Source organism: Eulemur rufifrons, chromosome 30 (genome assembly GCF_041146395.1).
Source record: "Eulemur rufifrons isolate Redbay chromosome 30, OSU_ERuf_1, whole genome shotgun sequence".
In the NCBI taxonomy this organism is placed as follows: Eukaryota; Metazoa; Chordata; class Mammalia; order Primates; family Lemuridae; genus Eulemur; species Eulemur rufifrons.
Genome location: NC_091012.1, coordinates 125,301,876 through 125,324,289, shown reverse-complemented (window position 1 = coordinate 125,324,289; position 22,414 = coordinate 125,301,876). Strand labels below are relative to the sequence as shown.

The 22,414-nt window shown below is 38.0% G+C and overlaps 1 protein-coding gene across 1 annotated transcript in view; it reads left to right on the top strand.

Annotated features, from left to right (window-relative positions):
- The window catches only part of PTCHD1 (patched domain containing 1), a 50,872-nt gene extending 41,578 nt beyond the window's left edge, over positions 1–9,294 (top strand). Inside the window, exon 3 of the mRNA XM_069463903.1 lies at positions 7,640–9,294. Coding sequence (XP_069320004.1) covers positions 7,640–9,294 — 1,655 coding nt within the window. The remainder of the gene's footprint in view (positions 1–7,639) is intronic.
- Positions 9,295–22,414: the final 13,120 nt, after the last annotated feature.

Here is a 22,414-nt window from a genome sequence, read left to right as displayed (position 1 = left end):
ATCATATACAGCTAAAAAGGGAGGGCTGAAGTCATGGTGAAAGATAGTTTCAATATTATTAGTTTCTACTTGGTAATCTGATTTATAAGGGTAACTTTGCATTTATCAAGATACAAGAGCCCTGGAGATTGGCTGAGATAATAAATACTCTTCAAGCCCTTTTTTTAAATGTTTGGGATTTTGAGGTCAAATGTCAGGTCCAGGGTGCCCTCTTTCTACCTGTTGAATTATCCACCCAGGCCACTCAGAGACAAGGATATGAAAGGAAAAAAAGAATGTGGATTACTGTTAAGAAGAGAATAATACCAGGGAAATTTGGCTGCTTTCAGCTGTATATTCTAAGACTATCTGTATTTAGCTGAAACCAGGAGAGAGACTGAGTTCAGTTCTTCAAGAATTTATTCTCATATGATTCCACTTGAAATATGATGCAGTATATGGAACTTATAAAGGGGGGGGCAAAAATTCTTGGTGCAAGAAATTTAGTTTCAACTGGAAAACTGGAACTCTTAATTATTTTTGCTCTAAACTTAAGCAAACCTGAAAGGTTTTGCTTTCCTGATGAGTATTCTGATATATTCCTAAAGTCGTGAGAACATGGGGGAAAAATCACCCAGGTAATAATAAAGTTTAAACCATATGAAATTGCCAATATCTAACCATTTTTGACCTATAAAATTGGTACCAATATCTGGCTATTTTTGAACTACAAAAATGGTAATTTTGTATGGTTTGACCTAAAATATTATTGTAAAAATCCATTCCTTGCAACAATATGACAAACTGCCTGATGGGGTAGAAGTATATTAGAGTCCTGTGAAAATACTCTGCTTAGATATAAATCAGTAATAGGTTCAGTAGTTTCTAGGAAAAAACTGGTTTATAAGGGGGTTTTGTTCACATTTTTGGTATATCTGATTTAAAATAAGAGATATTTTATTTTATAATATTTTCAAAGTTTGTTTCTTGAATATCTTTTTTTTTGTAATGCCCCATGGTCATTATGGGACTAATTTACAAGGAGATTGTATAATCTAGTTTTTTGATTAGTTTTCAGCCTTTTATTTTTATGCTTCATCAATCATACTATGGTGGAGATAAATAGGTAGAGATAAATAGATTTGGGAAGATGGAACAAAGCAAGTTCTACTGTTCTATTCTTAACCATAAAGTAAAACAAGAACAGGACTGAGGATGCAGGTCCAGAAAGGCAGACCTCAGGCAGAGGCTTTGTCTTTGACTCAGGACCCCTAGCTTTCCTCTGGGTGGTCTATCTAAGGAATGGAGGAGTAGCAGACCCCATAAAGGTCAGGTAGCAGGAAACAACATCAGGACACTGAGTTAAAAACAGAACATGAGGAGAAACACCTAGTATCTACATTTGGGTTAGAATCTCAGAAAGTCACAGCTAGGCAATTCTTAACCAGATGGGTCTACAGGACCTCACAACCCAAGCAGATTCAAAATCATTGTCAAGGAAACCCTGCATTTCACCAAGGTTACTTTGTCAGTCAAGAACCAAATGTAGACAGATGGAGCCCAAGAGAGGAATTCTATAACCGCTTCTTTGCTATAGCAGCACTAACATTTCTGTGCTCATCAGGAAAATAATTTCACATTAGCCTACTATCCATCTCATGTGTGTATGTGTATGTATGTATATAATATGTGTGCATAATATTTATATATATCACACTAGCTATATTATATATCACATGTAATATATGTCATAAGCCCATGTTATGTATTTATATGTATGCATATAATACATATATTATGCAAACATATTTCATAATATATGCAATGTGTTTATAACATATATTATGTAATATATATTGTTTGAATGTTTAAATGCTATTTCTCCTTATATACAATATACTGTATATTCAAACATTTTATATGTAAACATATAAAATGTTTGAACAGGATATGCCACATATACATATATTTATATATTACATCTGTTTTCTATATGAAAAGATATACAACGACCATAGCATATATTATGGGCCACATTTATATACACTGGTTTTACATAGTGCGTGTACACACAATATCTAACTACCTTATCTTTAAACAAGGAAGAGCTATTAGCAAATTCATTTCTAGGGGGGGTTTTTGCAGCTATCTAGTGAAGAAAAATCATTTCTAAGGTTAAAACCCAATGCTGTGATTAAAATTATCAAAATGTGACAATGCTCTAGTACAAAAAATAAGATATGTGTATTCCCCCTGATGTGAACATCTGTCTTTACTTGAGCAGAGTACACCTTTACTCTTACTCTTAACTGTGAGACAAAACAGGCTGTGATAAACCAAACAATTCAGCTTAGAAAGTAAATGTTTATAACTGGCAAAGTGTAAATATAACCCACTTAATGAACTTCTCCCTGAAAATAGATGTTACTCAATCCAGACATATATATACTTTAAATTTATTCTCAAAAAACTCCAAAATCATGAATTTATGTGGATGTCATCAAAAGACAAGCATTTTATAAACATGAGCTACTTGGTGAAGCTCATCTAAGAATAAAATATGTTTTAAGCAGATTTTGCTCATGCATTATATTCTATGGATTTTCGAGAAGAATGTAGTAATTTTATTTCCATCTATGAAATTTGGTACTGCCCAGGCATGCTATAAATGGCTTCATTGACTCATGATATTAAATGTTTTTATACTGAAACTGAAAGATCATCCATCAGCAAACCATCCCATTTCACTTCTTCATCTTCTCAGCAATTCCTCACTTTGAGGAATTCAGGATGAGCAAATCTTGCTAGTGTGGAAAGGATTAAAATTTGAATAGTATCTGAAGGCATCAACCAGCCTCTGTTTATGGCTGTGTGTACTGGGGAAGGTGGGAGAATCTGGACCTGAAGAAAAATCAGACTTACAAAATCCAGATGTACACAGTAGATCAATTTGCCTATGATTATTCATAAACAAACAACAACAAAAAAACCAAATCACCTATAATATTGCAAATATGATTCACTTTACAACTTTACAGAGGCATATCTACTGGGTAAAGTTAGGTTAACTTTCAACTATTTGTTAGTGGATTCTTGCCTTACTGAATTATAAACAACCCTGAAGGCTTTGGTCAGGCCTCAGAAAAGGGTCTGAGTGAGAGTGAGATTTAATCTGTGAGTGTGCCTGAGAGTCACCCTATGTGACTGGAGGATCAGCCACTTGAGTTTTTTCCACCATCAGTGTTATTTATCATCCGTGCTGCTTTTCCTCTCCATTGGCTCCAAAGCCTGAAAGTTAACTACACATTCAGATGTAAAAATTCTTTGCAAAAGAAGAAAAATTATTGGCCTAAATCCTTTAGGATTTGATTTTACTAGCTAACAACCCCCAAATCTGCTGCTAATAAAATTAATACAGCAATGTCCTTTTTAAAATCATACTCCTGGTATAAATTGTATCTGAACATCGGTGAAGCACTCTAATGTCCTTAACCCAGTCCCTGACTAAAAGCCTGTGTTGCCTCAAAGCATTCACTCATGAATAATTAGAACTCGGACCTGTGTGTTTGTGTGTGTATATGTATATGTGTCTTGACGTGTACCGATATGCATGTGTTCATATGCATGTAACAATACACACATGCAGTGTAATGGAAACAAACATCTTGAATGTGCATTTGAAAGACAAGCAAATGCTTTAAAGGCCTCTTTATCTTCAAAATTTGATAGAATCAGTATGTACTGTTTAACAGTTCCCTTTGGCAACTCTTCAACCTTATACTGTGACTGAATGTCCTGGATGTTTCATCATCCAGGACGTTCCTTGGAATGTGAGTGTCAGGATGTGGAGTTTCCCGACATCCTCACTATGATAGTCTTGTACTTCCAGGTTTCAGGCTGTGACCTGCCCCTCTGATGATGAGCCATGACTCCCATTACCACTGTAGGGCCCCTGGTCACCAAGGTCAGAATCTCTTTGAAACTTCATACCTAGGTAACTCCTCCCCCATAAGCTCTGCCTTCCTGGGAGTCCTTGGGAACAGAGTTGGGACCCTGGAGATGGGAAATTGTCCCTTGCCAAAGTGATGCTTTCTGTCAGTGACATAGGCCCTTTGGTCAGACTTAATAGAGAAGCGTATAGAATTTTTTTCATACTTCATAGAAAAAAATTTTAAGCTAGCACACAAAGAAAACAGCAATAAAAAGTGCTTTTAAAGCACTTTTTAAAAATGGAGTAAACAGTAGTCAAACCTCTGAAAAATATCTTCAGTCCACATGCAGTATCTGATGTAAGATGTGGTTCAGAGTCTTTGCTGGACTCCAGCTCCAAAGTTAGGAGAGTAATGGATGATGGTGACACTAAAGAAAGGAGCCACCTGCTGAGAGAGGAAAGTAGAGAGGAACAGAACCTAAGAAAACCTTACTTCTCTGCCTTTCCTTGGCTCTGATGGGCCTAGCTTCTGGAGTGGCAGTAAAAGATAAGGCCAGCGCTGGCTGGAGGAAAAATCATGAAGAAGTTAGTCTCTGTGAAATTCTCCTCCTTACCATTTCCTCTTCATTCCCTCCCCATTCCTATTCTCTGTCCGATTTCCCACACCTGAAGGAAGCTGCTTCAGTAGACCACTGTCCCAGAGGAGTCTGCATTTAAAAGGATACCCTTGAAGGCCAAAACCAAAGGGAATTCAGCTGTAATTTGGGGGGTGGCAGGGTGTTCCTCATGTTCTATGGCTTGTGGAATGTGTCTCCCAGTGAGTCCAGGCCAGGAAACAGAGGTCTGTTTAGGGCAACAGACTGACCTCTTTAGCATAAATACCCAGCTGTGAGCTGGGTTTAGTGCCAGCCAGGCACTCCAGGCTGTTAATCCCTGAGAGGCATCTACAGCTATTGTTGGCACTCGTTCCTCCCTTGAATGACTAAGCTTCAGGAAGGAGGCCCAGTTATGGCATCAGCAATTGTCCCAGAAATCCAAAGGGTTTTTATAAGACACCATACAACTCCAGTTTGGGGTTTAGGGTATAGGCATCTGCTAGAGAGGTGTGGCTGGAGAAACAAGAATCAGGCCTATCAGGAATGGTGGTTGAGGCCTTTGGAGGCAAGGTCAAAGAGGTCTAGTAACAAATGCTGAATGATCTGGTAGAACAGATCTTTCTCAGAGCCTTCTCTGGCCTCTATGAATGTCTGCACACACACACACACACACACACACACACACACACACCCCTGTAGCAACAGGACCAAAAAAAGGCATTATTTCCAAAAACCCCTAAGAATAAAATTAGAATTCTGTTTGGAACTGCCCCCAAACCAAGAACATATGCAAAAAGTCAGGACTCGATACAAAAGATCAAACTATAGAAGGACAAGGCATTTAAAATGCAGCAACAGAACTCAAGAAACAAGCTAACAGCCTACTTCCACCTTTCCTTGAGTTTGATCATTTTCATTCTGGACCCTGGAGCCTCACTCTTGTCACCTAATAGCTCTGTTAATTCGAATTTATTTTCTTAATTAGCTTTTAAGATTGTTCAACAACAAGGTAAAAAAAATGAATTCTTATTGTGTTTTCCAACAAGAGTAAGGGTCAGATAATGTCATTATAAAACATCACATTGATTTTTTAAAGGACTGCAAAATAGACTTAATTTAAATTCTACTATATGACTAATTCTAATTCTGCTATATGTATCCTTATTTTCTTACTGTATTTAATGACTCAGTACTAAAGCTCTGTTTTAAACTATATATATATTTTGTTTCTGGCAAGTAAATACTGTAAAAAAATTCATTTGCCACTTACAGTGACCCCTTAAAGTGTGATTTGCCCATCAAAGTTTCCTTTGTCTACATGGTCCCAGACAAAATAGTCAGTATTGTTTCCCCAGGGTGCCAGTGCCTCAGAGGCGTTAATTCTCTTTTTACTCTCATTGTCAAGGGATCAGTTACTATTAATAAAAAGTCAGTTGGTCTATATTGAGAACACAGTGGAAACAGATTTAATAGTTTTCCCTCCCAAGACTAGATGTTAACTACCTAAAACATAATTAACAACAGGATGCCAGGATGCCAGTCAATGAGTGTACTTTTTACTTTGTGTCTGGGGAGTTTAGGTGCCTCCAATTTAATAGGGGCCACGGTGCTAGTTATCAAATTGACAGTCTTGACCTGACCTCTAAAAGTGGCTGTAAAACGATGCCTAGTAAATTAAGACAAATGCCAAATCCCTTTGAGGAAACAGGCCTATATCACTACTATGAAATGGACGTTTGGGTTTGAGGCCAGGACTTCACAATAAGAATATAAATACCAGCCTGGGCACGAGGGAAGACGTGCTTAGTTATTGTACACACAAGATAACAGTGACTCACTTCATTCAGCATTATGCTTGGCTGGAGATTTTAAATACCTTTTTAAAAACAAGACTATTGTACCACAGGGTAAAGATTTTATTAACCTCTGTAATGGGATTGAATATGCCAAAGCGTGGAAGCAAAAAATTAGATCTGCTGATCCCATTGCCAAGACAGGGGTTATGGAAAGCTGCAATGGATCACTTTGGTGGGCTTTCCAATGTTTCAGACACCTGAAAACCCAGGAAGGTACAGTGGCGAAGTGTCTAGCACCTACAAGAAGAGATAGTGGAAGTTGGGCTAGATGAGGTCCCAGGCAGCAGAATGGAGTCAGAACAAGGGCACTTAGTATACCTCTGCTATTCCAGTTTTGCAGGAATACTAACCAGGGAGGCAAAGGCACTAAGCAGTTAAGGAAAGAGGTTACTGACCTGGCTCTCCCACAGAGGCCACTGCCAAATAGTGCAGGGAAGCCAGCAAGCAGAGTCATTATGATATGTCATCTATGGACAATCAAAATTAGTCAAACAGATCCCTAAAGACAAAATACAAGTCATCAACCTTCATCCTGAATTCTAATTTTTATCAATAGCCAGAAGAGTTCATATGAATCTTGTTCCGTCTGTATTTTCTCCCATGTTTCTTCTTCACTCAAACTTGTGCCTACTTATTCTGCTTCCTTCTTTCTCAGATTTATTGCTTCCTGCCCTGATATTTGGGGAAGCAAAAAAAAAAAAAAACACCAGAGGCTGTGATTTAGTTTCCTGTCAAGACTCAAATTAAATACATTGCCTCTTTCTCACTAAAGTCCTCCACTTGGCCAATTTTAAATAAGGTGACAGGACATTAACTCAGAACTCTCTGCCCACTGCCTTCCTCTGTACTGACCCCCAGCCAAACTTGTGGAGATGGAAAGCAAAATAATGAGTGTCCAGACATTTCCTCTGCAGTGTTCCACCAACCAAACTGCACCAACAACCCTAAGCTATCAATGTATATAACCCCCCAGAGACACAGGCACAAGTCTACTCATCTTTCTATAGGCAAAAGTTCATCCAGCTTTCTTAAGCCAGAAAGGAGCATGAAGATCTTTGCCCCTCTAGCTGCCCTTTACTATCCATTAATATTTATCATTCACCAAAACATGGGTCTATCTCCTATAGGAGAAATCATTGGCATTTACAAACCCGTCACCACTAGGGCTGGTTATATTTCCCTTGACCCAGTCAACCCTCATGATCAAGTTGGTTTCCCTCTTAAAAAAAGATTATTTCTTTAAACTTCTGCTCTGTGGTCTTTTTCTGCCCTCTCAGGTCATGGATTATATGGGACTTTTGAAATGTTATCCTCCTGGAGGAAAACTAGAGAAGACCAACATGTTAAAGAGAGAACTGCAGCAGTCTATGCGGACTCCATGCTCTCCTTTTCTCTCACCACTGCCATGTACTTGGTCACCTTTGGCATAGGGGCCAGCCCTTTCACGAACATTGAGGCAGCCAGGATTTTCTGCTGCAATTCCTGTATTGCAATCTTCTTCAACTACCTCTATGTACTCTCGTTTTATGGTTCCAGCCTGGTGTTCACTGGCTACATAGAAAACAATTACCAGCATAGTATCTTCTGTAGAAAAGTCCCAAAGCCTGAGGTATTACAAGAGAAGCCGGCATGGTACAGGTTTCTCCTGACAGCCAGATTCAGTGAGGACACAACTGAAGGCGAGGAAGCGAACACTTACGAGAGTCACCTATTGGTATGTTTCCTCAAACGCTATTACTGTGACTGGATAACCAACACCTATGTCAAGCCTTTTGTAGTTCTCTTTTACCTTATTTATATTTCCTTTGCCTTAATGGGCTATCTGCAGGTCAGTGAAGGGTCAGACCTCAGTAACATCGTAGCAACTGCAACGCAAACCATTGAGTACACTACTGCCCAGCAAAAGTACTTTAGCAACTACAGTCCTGTGATTGGGTTTTACATGTATGAGTCCATAGAATACTGGAACACTAGTGTCCAAGAAGATGTACTAGAATACACCAAGGGGTTTGTGCGGATATCCTGGTTTGAGAGCTATTTAAATTACCTTCGGAAACTCAATGTATCCACTGGCTTGCCTAAGAAAAATTTCACAGACATGTTGAGGCATTCCTTCTTGAAAGCCCCCCAATTTTCACATTTTCAAGAGGACATCATCTTCTCTAAAAAGTACAATGATGAGGTCGATGTAGTGGCCTCCAGAATGTTTCTGGTGGCCAAGACCATGGAAACAAACAGAGAAGAACTCTATAATCTCTTGGAAACCCTGAGAAGACTTTCTGTCACCTCCAAGGTGAAGTTCATCGTCTTCAATCCATCCTTTGTGTACATGGATCGATATGCCTCCTCTCTGGGAGCCCCCCTGCACAACTCCTGCATCAGTGCTTTGTTCCTGCTATTCTTCTCAGCATTCCTAGTGGCAGATTCTCTGATTAATGTCTGGATCACTCTAACAGTTGTGTCCGTGGAGTTTGGAGTGATAGGTTTCATGACATTATGGAAAGTAGAACTGGACTGCATTTCTGTGCTCTGCTTAATTTATGGAATTAATTATACAATTGACAATTGTGCTCCACTGTTATCCACATTTGTTCTGGGCAAGGATTTCACAAGAACTAAATGGGTAAAAAATTCCCTGGAAGTGCACGGGGTAGCTATTTTACAGAGTTACCTCTGCTATATTGTTGGTCTGATTCCTCTTGCAGCTGTGCCTTCAAATCTGACCTGTACACTGTTCAGGTGCTTGTTTTTAATAGCATTTGTCACCTTCTTTCACTGCTTTGCCATTTTACCTGTGATACTGACTTTCCTGCCACCCTCTAAGAAAAAAAGGAAAGAGAAGAAAAATCCTGAAAACAGGGAGGAAATTGAGTGTGTAGAAATGGTGGATATTGATAGTACCCGAGTGGTTGACCAAATTACAACAGTGTGATAGTGTCCGCTTGGTATATTTTCACCTTAGGTCTTATCAAGAGCAAGGAGGTTATATTAATGAAACAATTAAACTCAAATTTGTTCCTTTTTTAAAGGATACTAAACAGGCATTGCCAAAAGAATAAAAGGAAAACAACAAGAAGGGAAGGTGGGAATGGCATATTTTCAATCTTTAAACAAAAGGTTGTTATGACAATTTACACACAGAGAGAGACAGAGAGAGACCCTAGGAGACCCATAGTCTCTTAAACTAAGATCAAATAGAAGAAAAGCTTATTAACAAGCAGGATCCTATTTTATCCACACTGCAGATATTGCTGGTATTTTGACAAAACCTACTGATTGAAGGGTCAACTGCAAAGGCAGAAATAGCTTTAAACATTGTTCAAACAATAAGGCTTCCAGAATGTCTGCACAGCAGTAGCTCCAGTCATGGTCTGTGGTTTGAAGTCCTAGCCACCTCACCTAGCTCCCCGCCACCCAAGGGGACACTTATGAAAGTTCTGACAAGCAAAAAAAAGCAAGCCAGAGCCTTGAAAACAGACATGTGATAGGGTGGCCATCACCCATGTACTGAAATTGAGTTCACCCAGGTGAGGCAGTTTTGTTGTCTAGAATGAATTTATAATATTCCCCCATTGGTACACTTTTAACATTTGTACAGTTTGGTTAATACACCTTGAAACCAATGACAGCTCCAGCTTTGCAGACTTGGTGTGATTATATTTTGGAATAGCTTGTCGCTTCTCATCAAATAGGTCTGCTTTATTAGTTACAGCTCTCAGCAGGAGGGACAGAGGACCCAAAACCACACAGCCAAATCCAAGTACCTGGCATGATAAAGGAAAAGCAGGTGTATACTTAACCCAGAGACAGTGTGTCTATTTTAACAAAAACAATAGCCAGCTGGTACAGCTGTTTGTGGTTTGGCCCAACATGCATTTTTTGCATGGATGCCCAGAAACATCTGCCCACACATAGTTGAGAAAGGAAAAATGAACACTGAAATAGTTATTTGCTATAGCTTCCAACTTGTAGTGCAAGTCTGCTTTTGCTTTGAGACATGCCTGTTCAGAGACTTAAATGGGAGAGGGGGAAATATTTGGTAATTCTAAGTCCTAACAACTGAGAAACTTTGTAGAAGTGCAGGGAGATGGCCCAAAAGGATATAGATTAGATGGAAATAGCTGGTGAAAGTCATCACCCATACAAATCTATCAATGATACCAGTCAAACTTTCCTGCTAAACTGGCTGCACCTCACCCTCCTCGTCCTCCTACACCCCTTTTTTGGTGCCCCCTCTACTTCATCATAGCAAGACCCTTCTGTACATTAACAAGCCTAGATGTTTATACTGTTGGCTTCCAGTGTCTACAGGGGGATGATTCACAGATCGAAACAGAAATGGTTTGATCTGAAGAGGCTGTGTATGTTGCCCCAAATCCCCCCCCCCGTATTTCTTTATTAAAAATGAAGCTAAAGCCTGGTTACATTTGAAGCAAAAATCTACAATATTTTTCTCTTTTAGAGATGTAGCTTATTTAGACATCTATAGTGGTAGGCATGTCCCAAAAGCATCTTACCTTTCTGGACCTTAGCAGACATACTGTGCAACTTCCCCATCCTCCACAGAGGAGGAAACTGAGACCTAGGAGAACAAAGTGACTCACTCAGGTCACACCACTAGAGGATGTCCATCATTTTAGCATGCCTAAGACAGGGCAGGCCAATTTTAGGTTTTGTTATAAGATGGCTATTACTCCCCTCAAAGTACATTTCTAAGGAAGGAACATAGGACATTATTGGCCACAGGGAAGACTTTTTTTAATGTCTGGGATTAAAATATTTGGGGTTTAGGTTTGCCATTATCTTTCGAAACAACAAAAAAAGTTCAAATGATTCAGATGTAACCACACCAAGTGCAAACCTGTGCTTTCTATTTCGTGTACTGTTGTCCACATAGTTCTAAATACATGTGCAGGAATAGCTAGTGCATTCCACACTTACTCAGTCTCCCCTGCAGACACACTAAACAATCATACCAACATGTTATGCACTCAACTAGATGATAATAAGCTTTAATCTGAGGACAAGTACAGTCCTCACAAAAGGGCAAGTTTGCATAATAGATATTCGATCAATTCTCTCTCCAAGGGGCCTGCAACTAGGCCATTATTTATATAACACAACTGAAGAGGGGATTGGTTTTATTCTTAAATCACATGTTGTTAAATCATTTTCTGAACAGTGTGTTCTAAATCAGTCATTGATTTAGTGTCAACCACGTGGAGCACCTCAGCTTAAAGCGACTCCACAAAACTGACACAACACACACACCAATTAAATGGATTTTGTTAAGAATTTAATCATTCAATTTGGTCAAACAGGATGACTTACTGTGGAACTTTGTTTTATGACAGATAGTAGTTTTCCAACTTGATTGAGTCTCTGTATACTCTGGCATATTGTATTTTTAAATGAAGGGCATTTTCAAACTTGTCAACTTTGCTTTTCAGCACTTGAAATCAAGGCTTATGGAATTCTGACTGAAATTAATTTTTCTATTGGGGGACTATGCATGCCAAGATTTATCATTTATTGTTAGATAATTATTTGTTAATATTGATTATTGATTATTGTTCTGACAGCATTGGTTTAGCCCCACTATGGAGAAAACACTTTAGAAATAATTCAGAATCACCACCTCATAAAATTTAAGTCTTTACTTCATCAAGTTTTACTTTTTGAATTGCTATAAAAAGGGAAGGAATGATCCCAGCAAACACTTGAAGAAGTTTTTTTTCTTTCCATTAATTCCAACCAAGACATTAATGTCCACTTTACCAAAGAAATGTATTTGGTTGGTTTTGAGTTGGTATTTGTTGTTTACCAAAGAAAATATTCCATTCATCAAAAATATTTCTCCTGGTCAACTAAAAAACTGTGAAACTTGGGCTTTCTTGGCCATTCATAAGGAAAATGAAAATGTCAGGGTAAGGGTGATATTCTCTCATTTAGTGAAACTCAGCAGAAAATACAAATTCACAAGGAACTTGGGGTTTTCAAGAAAGAAAATGATATTTGAAATAGGGCATTATCGTTTAGTCCTACAGCAATGTTCCAACAAGTAGCATCAGGGCTCCTCAGGCTAAAAGAAGTACAGTTTGTTCCAGAGAGAAAATAAGATAAACCCTCATGAAAACTCCGCTCCATTGTTCCAGCTCATAAGTTTTGTTTTGTTTGGGCTTTGGGGGTTTTTAGTTTCTTTTGTTGTTTGTTTTGCTTGGGTTTGGTTTGTGGTTTTTGTTTGTGTTTGCTTGTTTTGCTTCTGCCTTTCCTACCACTTATACTCCCTCGATTTTCAGTCAGAAGTGAGATAATAAGATGCTATTCCCCATGGCCACAGTTTTTTATGCAATATATTGCTCTAAACAAGCCCCTTGGTAACCCTTTTGTTTTAACTAACCACTACTCACTTATAAGTGGCATTCTGGGACCACATGACACCGCTTTTCTCCAGTACCAGTGACAGAGCTTGTCTGTGTCCATCACAAGAAAAGGTAGGATGGGCCTTGGGGGTGTGGCATGAGGCAAAGCCTTTTGGACACAAATGGTATGTTCCTCATAATGGCTTTATTACTTTGGATCCTATTAAAATACCCCTGCAGCTTGTATTAATAGTAGTGTTTGACCTCTGTAACTCTCTGTTTTCTCATCTGTAAAATGAGAATAATAACAGTAAATATCTTTAAATTCAACAAATACCGAGTGCTTAATATTTCCCAGATACTGTTCTAGAGACTGGGGACAAAACAGGGAACAAATCAGATTTTAAAAATCTGCCCTTGTAGAGCCTACGTTCGAGTGACATTGCAAGTTTACTGTGAGGATTGAGTGAGATGACATTTGGAAAGTACTCATGGCAAGGCCTGACAAAGAGAAGAAACTCAAGACATTATTATTTTTAATTCATCAATTTCACACAGTAGCATTAGGGCTCAGGATGTAAAACTACAGAGAAGTAGATTTGGGTCTAAGATTAGGGCTATATAAAGATGAAATGAGTTGCTACAGAAGGTAGTTAATTCCCAGTCATTTTAGGACATTCAAAATTAGGCTGGATCACCACTTAATGGGGCAACTGTAATGGGGATGCAAACCCTGGATGTTGGGGTTAAACTATGATATTTGAAAAAAGGATATACATGCACTTGGGTTTGGGGGAGTGGGGGGACAGCACTGATAAATAACTATGCCTGGCTTGTCTGAGGAAATTTGAACATTCCCTTTGTATAATTTGCTTTTAAGTTTGTGCTGAATAAAAAGCACCAGGTATTTGAGGACATAAAGTTACTATTTTTAAAAAGAATGTTAAAGCTGCAATACAAAGAAAAATATTAAGTTAGTACTATAGTGGATTCGCTGGCAAAGAACTGAGAATGGCTGCAGTCAACACATTGCAGAGTTCCTCCCTGTGGTGGTTACAACTGTTTATTTGTTTCATGCCAGTCCAGGAGAAAGCAAAGAGGAAAGTGAATGAGCTAGAATCTGTTCACCTGAATAAGCAGTGTCAGAATATCCTCCCCAGCCTGCCTCTCACCTGCTCCTCTTCTGGCCAGGTGATCTGTTTGAAGTCCTCTTTGATATCTATGAGGGTATCATGCAAGGAAGAGGAAGTGAGGTGACCAGAGAGCACCACCTGATTAGGAGCCCAGCTGGTGGGGAAAGAAGCCTTCTTTTCAAAGTACAAAGAAAACAATGTGTACCAAGGAGGCAACCCACAGAGAAACCTTGGTGGAAGGAGTGATGTTCCTGTGGAATCAGCTTTTTCTCCTTCCACAATGTTGACACCAGATGAATGTTTGGATAGAATTAAGCCTACCCCTTTTTTTCACATGAGAAAACTGAAACCTAGAGAAATGAAATTACATTCACACAGCTAGTTAGAAGCAGATATGGTACTATAATTAAAATCTATTTCCTAGCCTCAGTTCTTTCTCCATTCTTCCACTTTACTACCAAATTCTACGTATCTAAATTATGGGGTCTTAACCTGAGGATCATTAATGAGTTGGTGGGAGGGGAAACTCTAAGCTCTCTAAAATTAAATTATATACAAAAACGTGTATATATGTTCAATATGGGAATTTTCCTAAAGAGAGGACTCATAGCTGTCATCAGATTCCAAAAGAGGTCTGTGACCTAAAAAGGGTGAAGAACCAGTGTCCTAAATAAAGACCTCACTGGGAATGTGATCCTGGTGTCCTCATTTTGGCTAATGGATAATCAAGAACATCTGAACCATCTTTTCTCCAAGAAACCAAAAAATGCTTCCAAATATTGGTTTCTTCATGCCAAGCCAAGTGCCTACTTCTATTCATTTATTCTTCATTCATTCTTTCATTCATTCATGTGCTTATTTATTCTGCAAACATATTTTCTATGCCAATTTACGTTCCAGCACCAGCTAAACATGTCATCCAGGGCAGGACCAGGGAAGACCCCTCTGCATTGTGCTCTTGTTGGCGGGAGGAATACCAGGTTGCTACCACATTCTCACTGTTGCAACAAAATATATATAGCCTCAGAATTACAGTAACCACCTCTCCACACACATACACACACAGAGGGTGGTAGCCAACAAAGCCAACATATAGAAGCGTTCCCTGTCAAAGAACCAAGGGAATAGCAGCCTATTTCCGGGTTATATAGTTAACCTGCTGCTTTGCAGCAGCATACCACATACTTGGAAGGGCTGCTCCCAAGTAAGCCCTACTCTGAGATGTCTACACCAGGCATGTTTGCACACAATTGCAGCAGCCTACTTGCAAACAAATGTGAAGAGAATAAGTCTCATTTATCTTGATAATATTTGTAGTGGGCAAATAAGCAATCATGGCCATGGACAGATGGATACATTTCAGGAGAGGTGTGTCTTGGACACAGATATGCAGAAGCCCAGTCCTCTTGACTCCTAGCCAGAAGCTAAGTATAATACAGATTGATGGAGGAAGTCGGAGAATAAATGACTGCACTGTACCTGCTGGCTCTGCCTCTTCTGGTATAACTTCAGGCACAATGGAATCTACATGGGTTGATGGAAGGGCAAAGCTGGGGGAATCACTGCTTGGCCTTCTCTGAAGCACAAAGGAGGCACCAACAGATGATCAGTGCCACTTACATCATCTTCTGCCCTGCCATGATGATGGAAGCCTTCTACTGAAATGGAGGAATATTAGCTCCATTTTGTAATGTCTGATGTGAGGCTTGAGGAATTTGTTCATTGGGATCTACAAATTGCTTTGTCTAATTTCTACAAAATGGCAAAGACTCAGTCCATTTCCATTACCCACTCCAGGCTTATGCCTGAGAAAACTCACGAGATTCTCCTTGGCAAAACAGTATCGTTAATTTTCTAGGATGAACTTTGAACATGTTTGACTCAGCCTTTCAGATTTTTATTCTTTAAGTTAACATCCTGCCAAAATTGCCTTTGCCCACTATTCCAGAATCACCAAGGCAGTTACCATGATGCCTCTCAGGACTGTAGATGACTGGACAAAACTGCTAATGACCCACTGGCTCTGCTTCACACACACAGACACACACAAACACATACATGCACACATGCACATGAACACATACACAGACATTACGTACACATATATGTGTGCATAACACACCTATAGCAATTGGACACACATATGTACACACATATAGCACAGACACGTGTGTGCACACAAACATGCACACTACATTTTACAATATGCCTGACACTTCTGAGGCACATTAAAACATCTTGGCAGGTCCAGCCCTGTGGCTCTGTAGGGTTTGGCAGGCCAAGGGCTTCAACTGTTTGCAGGAAACCATTAAGAAAAAAGTTATCTTCCCCTTCTATGTTTCCTGTGCATGGGCACATCTGAGAGCAGCCTAACAATTATACTTTAAAGAAAAGAAACCAGGGCAAGTGAATGTGCCTTGCAACTTAAAAAACTGCTAACTTATAGTTTCACAGTGGGAAAACTGCATTTGTTGGGATTTTCCAAGTCATAAGCAAAAATACCAGAAACCCAAAACCACAGAGATCTCTCCCAAGGTCTGGAATTGTGAAAATTTATTTAGAATCTTTGCTTGGTGATCCAGAGAAGGGGAAAATGAGTAGGGAGGAAACAAAAAGGACATATAGGGTAGAAATTTTAGAAAGGAGTGGGCATTTTCCATTTACCCTAGTATCAGTTTGATGGGAAAATCAGTGTATTTCATCCACCTCAAGGAATGAAGGTGCCATCCAGAAAAGCCTGGTGATAGGAAACATCAATTTAAAAGAAAATCACACAAACAACAGAAGAACTATCCAAGACCAGAAACATACCTAACTCTCTCTTCTCTCACACACACACACACACACACACACACACACACAAATAAAGTGGGGGAGTGGACATTAAGAGGAGCCCTAGCAAAGTTCCCCAAAAATGTAGGCATACAGTGTTACAGGAAAAAAGTAATTATTGGGATGCTGAAAACAATCAAATCTGTGAGGAATGACTGAATATATGAGTTGAGAATAATGGAGTTGTTTAGATTCTCTACAAGATAAAGATATAGAGACTGAATCTGTACTTTTTTGAATAAAGTAAAAGGACCTCACATTTTCTTTTGAATTATTGACCCATAATTCCTCCTCAGTAACTTAGAATACACTCAGGTTCTCTACTATTGTTTATGATCCCATATTTCAACCACCCACTATTTGTTGTGGATTTATACTCTAGCTTAGAACCCATGAGCAGAATTATTGAATGGTAGGCCCAAACGAGGAAATTTCAGCTTGGTTGTAGTAATTCCTTGGTCAAATTCTCTCATTTTTCTAAATGTGCAAATATTTCAAAGCTATAAAAAGTACATCTACATAGCCAATGCATTTTGTTTTTTAACATCAAAAATAACCCCTACCAATAATTATTGACAAAATGGTCATATCAGTTAAATGTTCTTTTAAAATCCAATTTTAGTAGGTGGGAAAACAAAAGAGAATAGAGGATATACCCAATATTTATAGTGATGTTGGAAAAGATCCTCACCCTAGACATAAAATACTTTAAATATTAAAATGTGACCCCTCTCCTATTGTCATTGCCAGTAAAAACAGTTCCTGAGATTGCACATTATTTTGTAAAGTTTGGGGCTAAATCACAATAATTTTTTTAAGTTGGAACCATGGCAATAGATCATAAGACCACAGCTTGTCAATCAAAGTAACTACTAATACAGAAATCTTATCTATTTATCAAAAAAAAACCCCATAGTTGTGTTTCCCAGTATTTTAGTTGTGTTTCCTCACAGTAGGTAAATCAGTGATTCTGGTGATAATAAATTATTTTTAAACTAGGAAAAATATCCAAATGCTAGGTAGAGCATATTATTAGTTCAGCTTGGCCATTTTTGAGATAGATCAACATAAAACCATACTGGGAAAAGTAATATAGTCAAACCCTGAGCTTGACAAAGTGTGAGTCATATCACTTTTATCCATGATAGGCAGCTCCTGCTTAGGTGGAATTTAACCAAAACTTACCCAGAACAATTTCCCACAAAGGGTTAAAATACTTTCTAGCAAGGAACATTAGTAAACTATAATTTGTACCTAAAGTCAAGAGGCACGCACACCTTTTTCGGTGCCCCTCTACTTCATCATAGCAAGGCCCTACTGTATATTAACAAGACTAGTTTATACTGCTGACAGGGGAATGGTTCATGGATCTAAACAGAAATGTTTGATCTGGAGAGGCTGCATACACTGCCCCAGACCCCTGCATTTCTTTATAAAAATGAAGCTAAAACCAGGCTACATTTGAGGCAAATGTCTACAGTATTTTCCCCTATTAAACATGGTTAAAGAAAATCAATGAAATAAAAAATGACCAACTCTTTCAGAAAGAAATGGCCTATATTTTATACTACTTGAGTTTCTCTGATGCCTAAAATATGTATTTACATCATCCCACACCTATACAGAAACAAAATCAGCAGGGAAAACCATCCTACTGATGATTGGCAATCCCACAATTCCTCTCCATCTGACCAGCTTTCACCAGAGGGCAACATTTCATGCTTACACATGGAGTTTATAGATTGTATAAGCCCCCAAACCACTTAGCACACTAAACCTGAGAAATGGCTCATGCCAAATACATAGAGTCCTTAGCTGACTGTCCTTTCATATTAAAATCCCATCTTCTAATGAGGCATCCTATTTTCAATCTTGATATCAAATTTCAAATGTAAAGGAGATTTAAAACTTATTGCTTCCAACTTTTCTTTTTTATTCATTTATTTTTAATTAACATATACAATTGTATATATTTGTGTGATACAATGTGATGTTTTGATATATGTATGCATTGTGGAATGATTAAATCAAATTAATTAATATGTGCATCACCTCACATACTTACTTTTTTTGCTTTCACTTTTTCACACATGTTTCTAATCCTCTAACAGACACACACCAAAGAATACAATGGCAGTGCACCAGGGGAATATCTCCAGTTTCATTATTTTTTCCTTTTCTTTATTTTTTATGTCCAGATATTTCAATGCTCTTTAAAAATAATTAGTATGTGTTCTTTTTAGTTGTTTTTGTTTTGTTTTTTCCACATGAGCAATCAAAAAAAGCGTATATGACTCAATATCCTACAGAGGTTTGGGGTTTTTTGTTTGCTTGTTTAGCAGCAGATGTCTTCTTATAAAACCTTGCATATGGTGCCTTCTTTGGCTTAACAGTCACAATGTTAACACCTCGGTCTCTGGAGAAAGAAAAGAAAAACCCATTTCCTAGCCCTAGTTTAATATATAATCACAAACAGGATAATAAAATTGTAGCAGGAAACACCCTACATGTCTAGGCTTACAGGAAGTCAACAGAGGCCTAACAAAAATGTAAGTTTAGCCTCTTCTTTCTGTATACTTCTGGTTTTCCATTTGGCATTTAGGATTGGGGGAGAAGAAATGCTGGGTCTATTAGTTATAGGTCAACACCTGTATGGAGAGGGAGGAGAAAAATCTGGGAGGGGAGTAACAAAGCAGTATATGTGCACAGGGTGTTAAAGCAATTGCTGGGGGTTGGTGGGTGGGTGTTCTTTTTTAGTTCATTTCACATGAAAGAATGAGTGATTATCACCGTGGCAAAGAAAATTATATATTACAGGTACCAAATTACAATATTGATCTCATAATGTAAAGGATTGAGATAATTTCAGATTTTGTCTCAATAGTACTGAGCTGGAACCCAGCAGCTGGGAACAGCTAAAGGAGAAGTCGCACCCATACTCCTGTCTGTTAAAAGTCCTTATTTAACCCATTTCCATGGAAACTGAAATCAGATCTCACGCATGCGTGCACGCGCACACACACATATACACACACACGAAACTCTAGACATCTTTCCTGTGTGTGTATGTGTTCGTGTGTGTATGTGTGTGTGTGTAAGCATTCACATGATAATTTCTGCATGGACAGTCTCTCATCAGTGATAACTCTCCAACAAATGGTAGAAGGGCCAGTGATCCAGGCTGACTTCCTTTTTAAGAAGCCAAACCTGTAACGTGGATGAAAAACCAAGGTTAGAAAAGTAAGTATATCACACTTTGCTACCAGTTCCTTGGGGCATTCCATGTCATAACTGCATGTTCAATTAATTTAGATAACTGGGAAATGTTTTATGGTGAGAATACATCCACAGAAACTAAATTTAATCCCTTGGATTTTTGCCCATTTTGCTTTACTCTGAAGCATCGACATTTCCCTAAATAGCCCAGAAAATAAAGGCTAAGGGAAAAGAGAAAGTGAATAAGTCCGTTTTAATTTTTCAACATATTCTTGGTTGAGTTTCCATAATAAAGGCAAAATATATGTGCACATTCCAGATTTATGGAGATATTTTATAATAAGTGATTCCATCTTAGTCCACATCTCCCTTGAAGACAGGCCAACACAAAGTTGCTGTCTGTAAAAGGGCACCGATAAAACCTAAAGTGAGGTTAGAAGAAAAGTGAATACTGTCCCTTTCCATATTGCTCCAATGATATCTTCAGGAAACCTGGATGCCTTCTATATGTGGACAATTTTTGATAGGGGAAGCTATTTTACTTCCTATTTCTATTCTTTTATTCTATGAGAAAAGATAAAAATAGGATTTCTTTTTAAAGAACTTTCACTTTAAAATGGACTCTGGATGATGATTTTGGATCTTTAATTAGGCTATTTCACCATACCCCTCTGCAAAATTGGTGAGTGTTGCAATTCGTGAACTATTTTGCTTTCACAGGAATCCAAAGTGGGATGAAGAGCTGTATGTTTCAGCTGACAAAGATCAACAGGACAATAGAGTCTAATGTTAAACCTAAATGTTTTTTTTAAACCTCACTGCAGCATATTCTCATTTGTGCTTCACACTTGAATGAGGAATAGGTAGTCTTGTAAAGGGATGAGGGTGCTGACAGTCTGTATTACAAACTGGGGAGGAGGGAAGCAATAGTAACATTTTATAAAATGGAAATATCATTTTAGAAAATTAGAAAATTGATAAAGGGTTAAAGTTTATATTCGAAATCACCATGGGAGGGCAATGATTTTACTTTATAAAATGGAAAAATCATTTCTTAGAATTAAAAAATAGTCAATAGTGAAGAGTGAGGGGTGAGTAAAGTAAAATTTCTCATACTAAGGGATGGTTCAAGATGCCCTGTCCTAAGGACCTCATGGCACAATGGTAGCATGTCTGACTCCAAGATGCCCTGTCCTCTTAGGGGAAAGTGCTCTCTATCCCTAGGTATTCCACTGAGATGACATTTCATCATTTACATGAAGATCTTCATTTCTGCAGTAAGCACCACTGATTCATAGAACATAAAAAATAAAAAATCTCTTAAGTCATAGCATTTAAACCACCAAGTTCAAAAACATCCATTGGGAAGGAACCCTAAAAGAATGTGTAATTAGTACCCATCATTACAGCTTGAACAGAAATACAGATGTTAAATCTGTAAGAATGCTGAGTCCCATGAACTATATACCATCAAATAAAGGATCTCAGGCTGTTATATTTGTCTGCATTTATATGATCAAGAAATGTAGGGTTGTTACCAAAAGGGGCCCACTTAATTTTTCACTTGCTTTTCCATTATAGAAAAATTATTTAAAAATTACCAAAAATACCCCCAAAATCTGCAACTAGTGCTGAATGTGGTTAATGGGCCTTGGCAACTGAAGGTTTCATGGCTAAAAAGTAAATTTTAGAAAGATCTAATAGTACTGAATAATTTCTGTACCTATACACACTAAGTACAATGAAAACTTGCACTAACTATAGTTGTACTCTGAGATTTGTATCCCAAATTTCCTATTGTGGATGTGAAAAAATATGGAAATTCAGCAATGTTATCAAATACAAATTCATAATATATCTTTATTTTTAGTCCTTTTAGGGTCTGGGAAATTCTTTTCCATTATTAAAGGAATGTAAAATCTTAACTAGAGAAAATATTTTGATAATTATATTAAGTTGGATATTTTTTCCTCTCTTAAGAAATGCTCCTCTCCATCCTTTATCTTTTATTGTTTCAGATGACTCAAAAAAATCCCTAGACTTCAGCCAGTATGCCTGAAGCTATAAGCTAAAAGCTAAAAAGCTCCCCAAACTTTTGAAGATAAAAGCTAAAAGCTCCCCAAACTTTTATAATTGTAAGCACTCCTGGATTCCACTAAAGAGTGACTTATGCAGTTTCCAGATGAACTTTATCCTAAAAATTGTAGAATTATGCACCAACAGTTAAAGGACACAATTACAAGCTGAAACATTATGACACATTGTGTAATGTCATATAATCAAATGCAGTGTTTAGTAAATAGACACCTCTGTCATTTTATATTTATTTATACAGATTTAGAAATAAAGCACACAACTAAAAACAATTATGTGTGTATCCCTTATGCATTACTTTGATCAGGCAAAGGAAAAACACAATAAACATCACTGCAAAATGTTTGGCCATTACACAGCATTAAAAATAAAGCAGATGCCGAGTTGAACATTTACTAATGTGTAATCTGCTAGT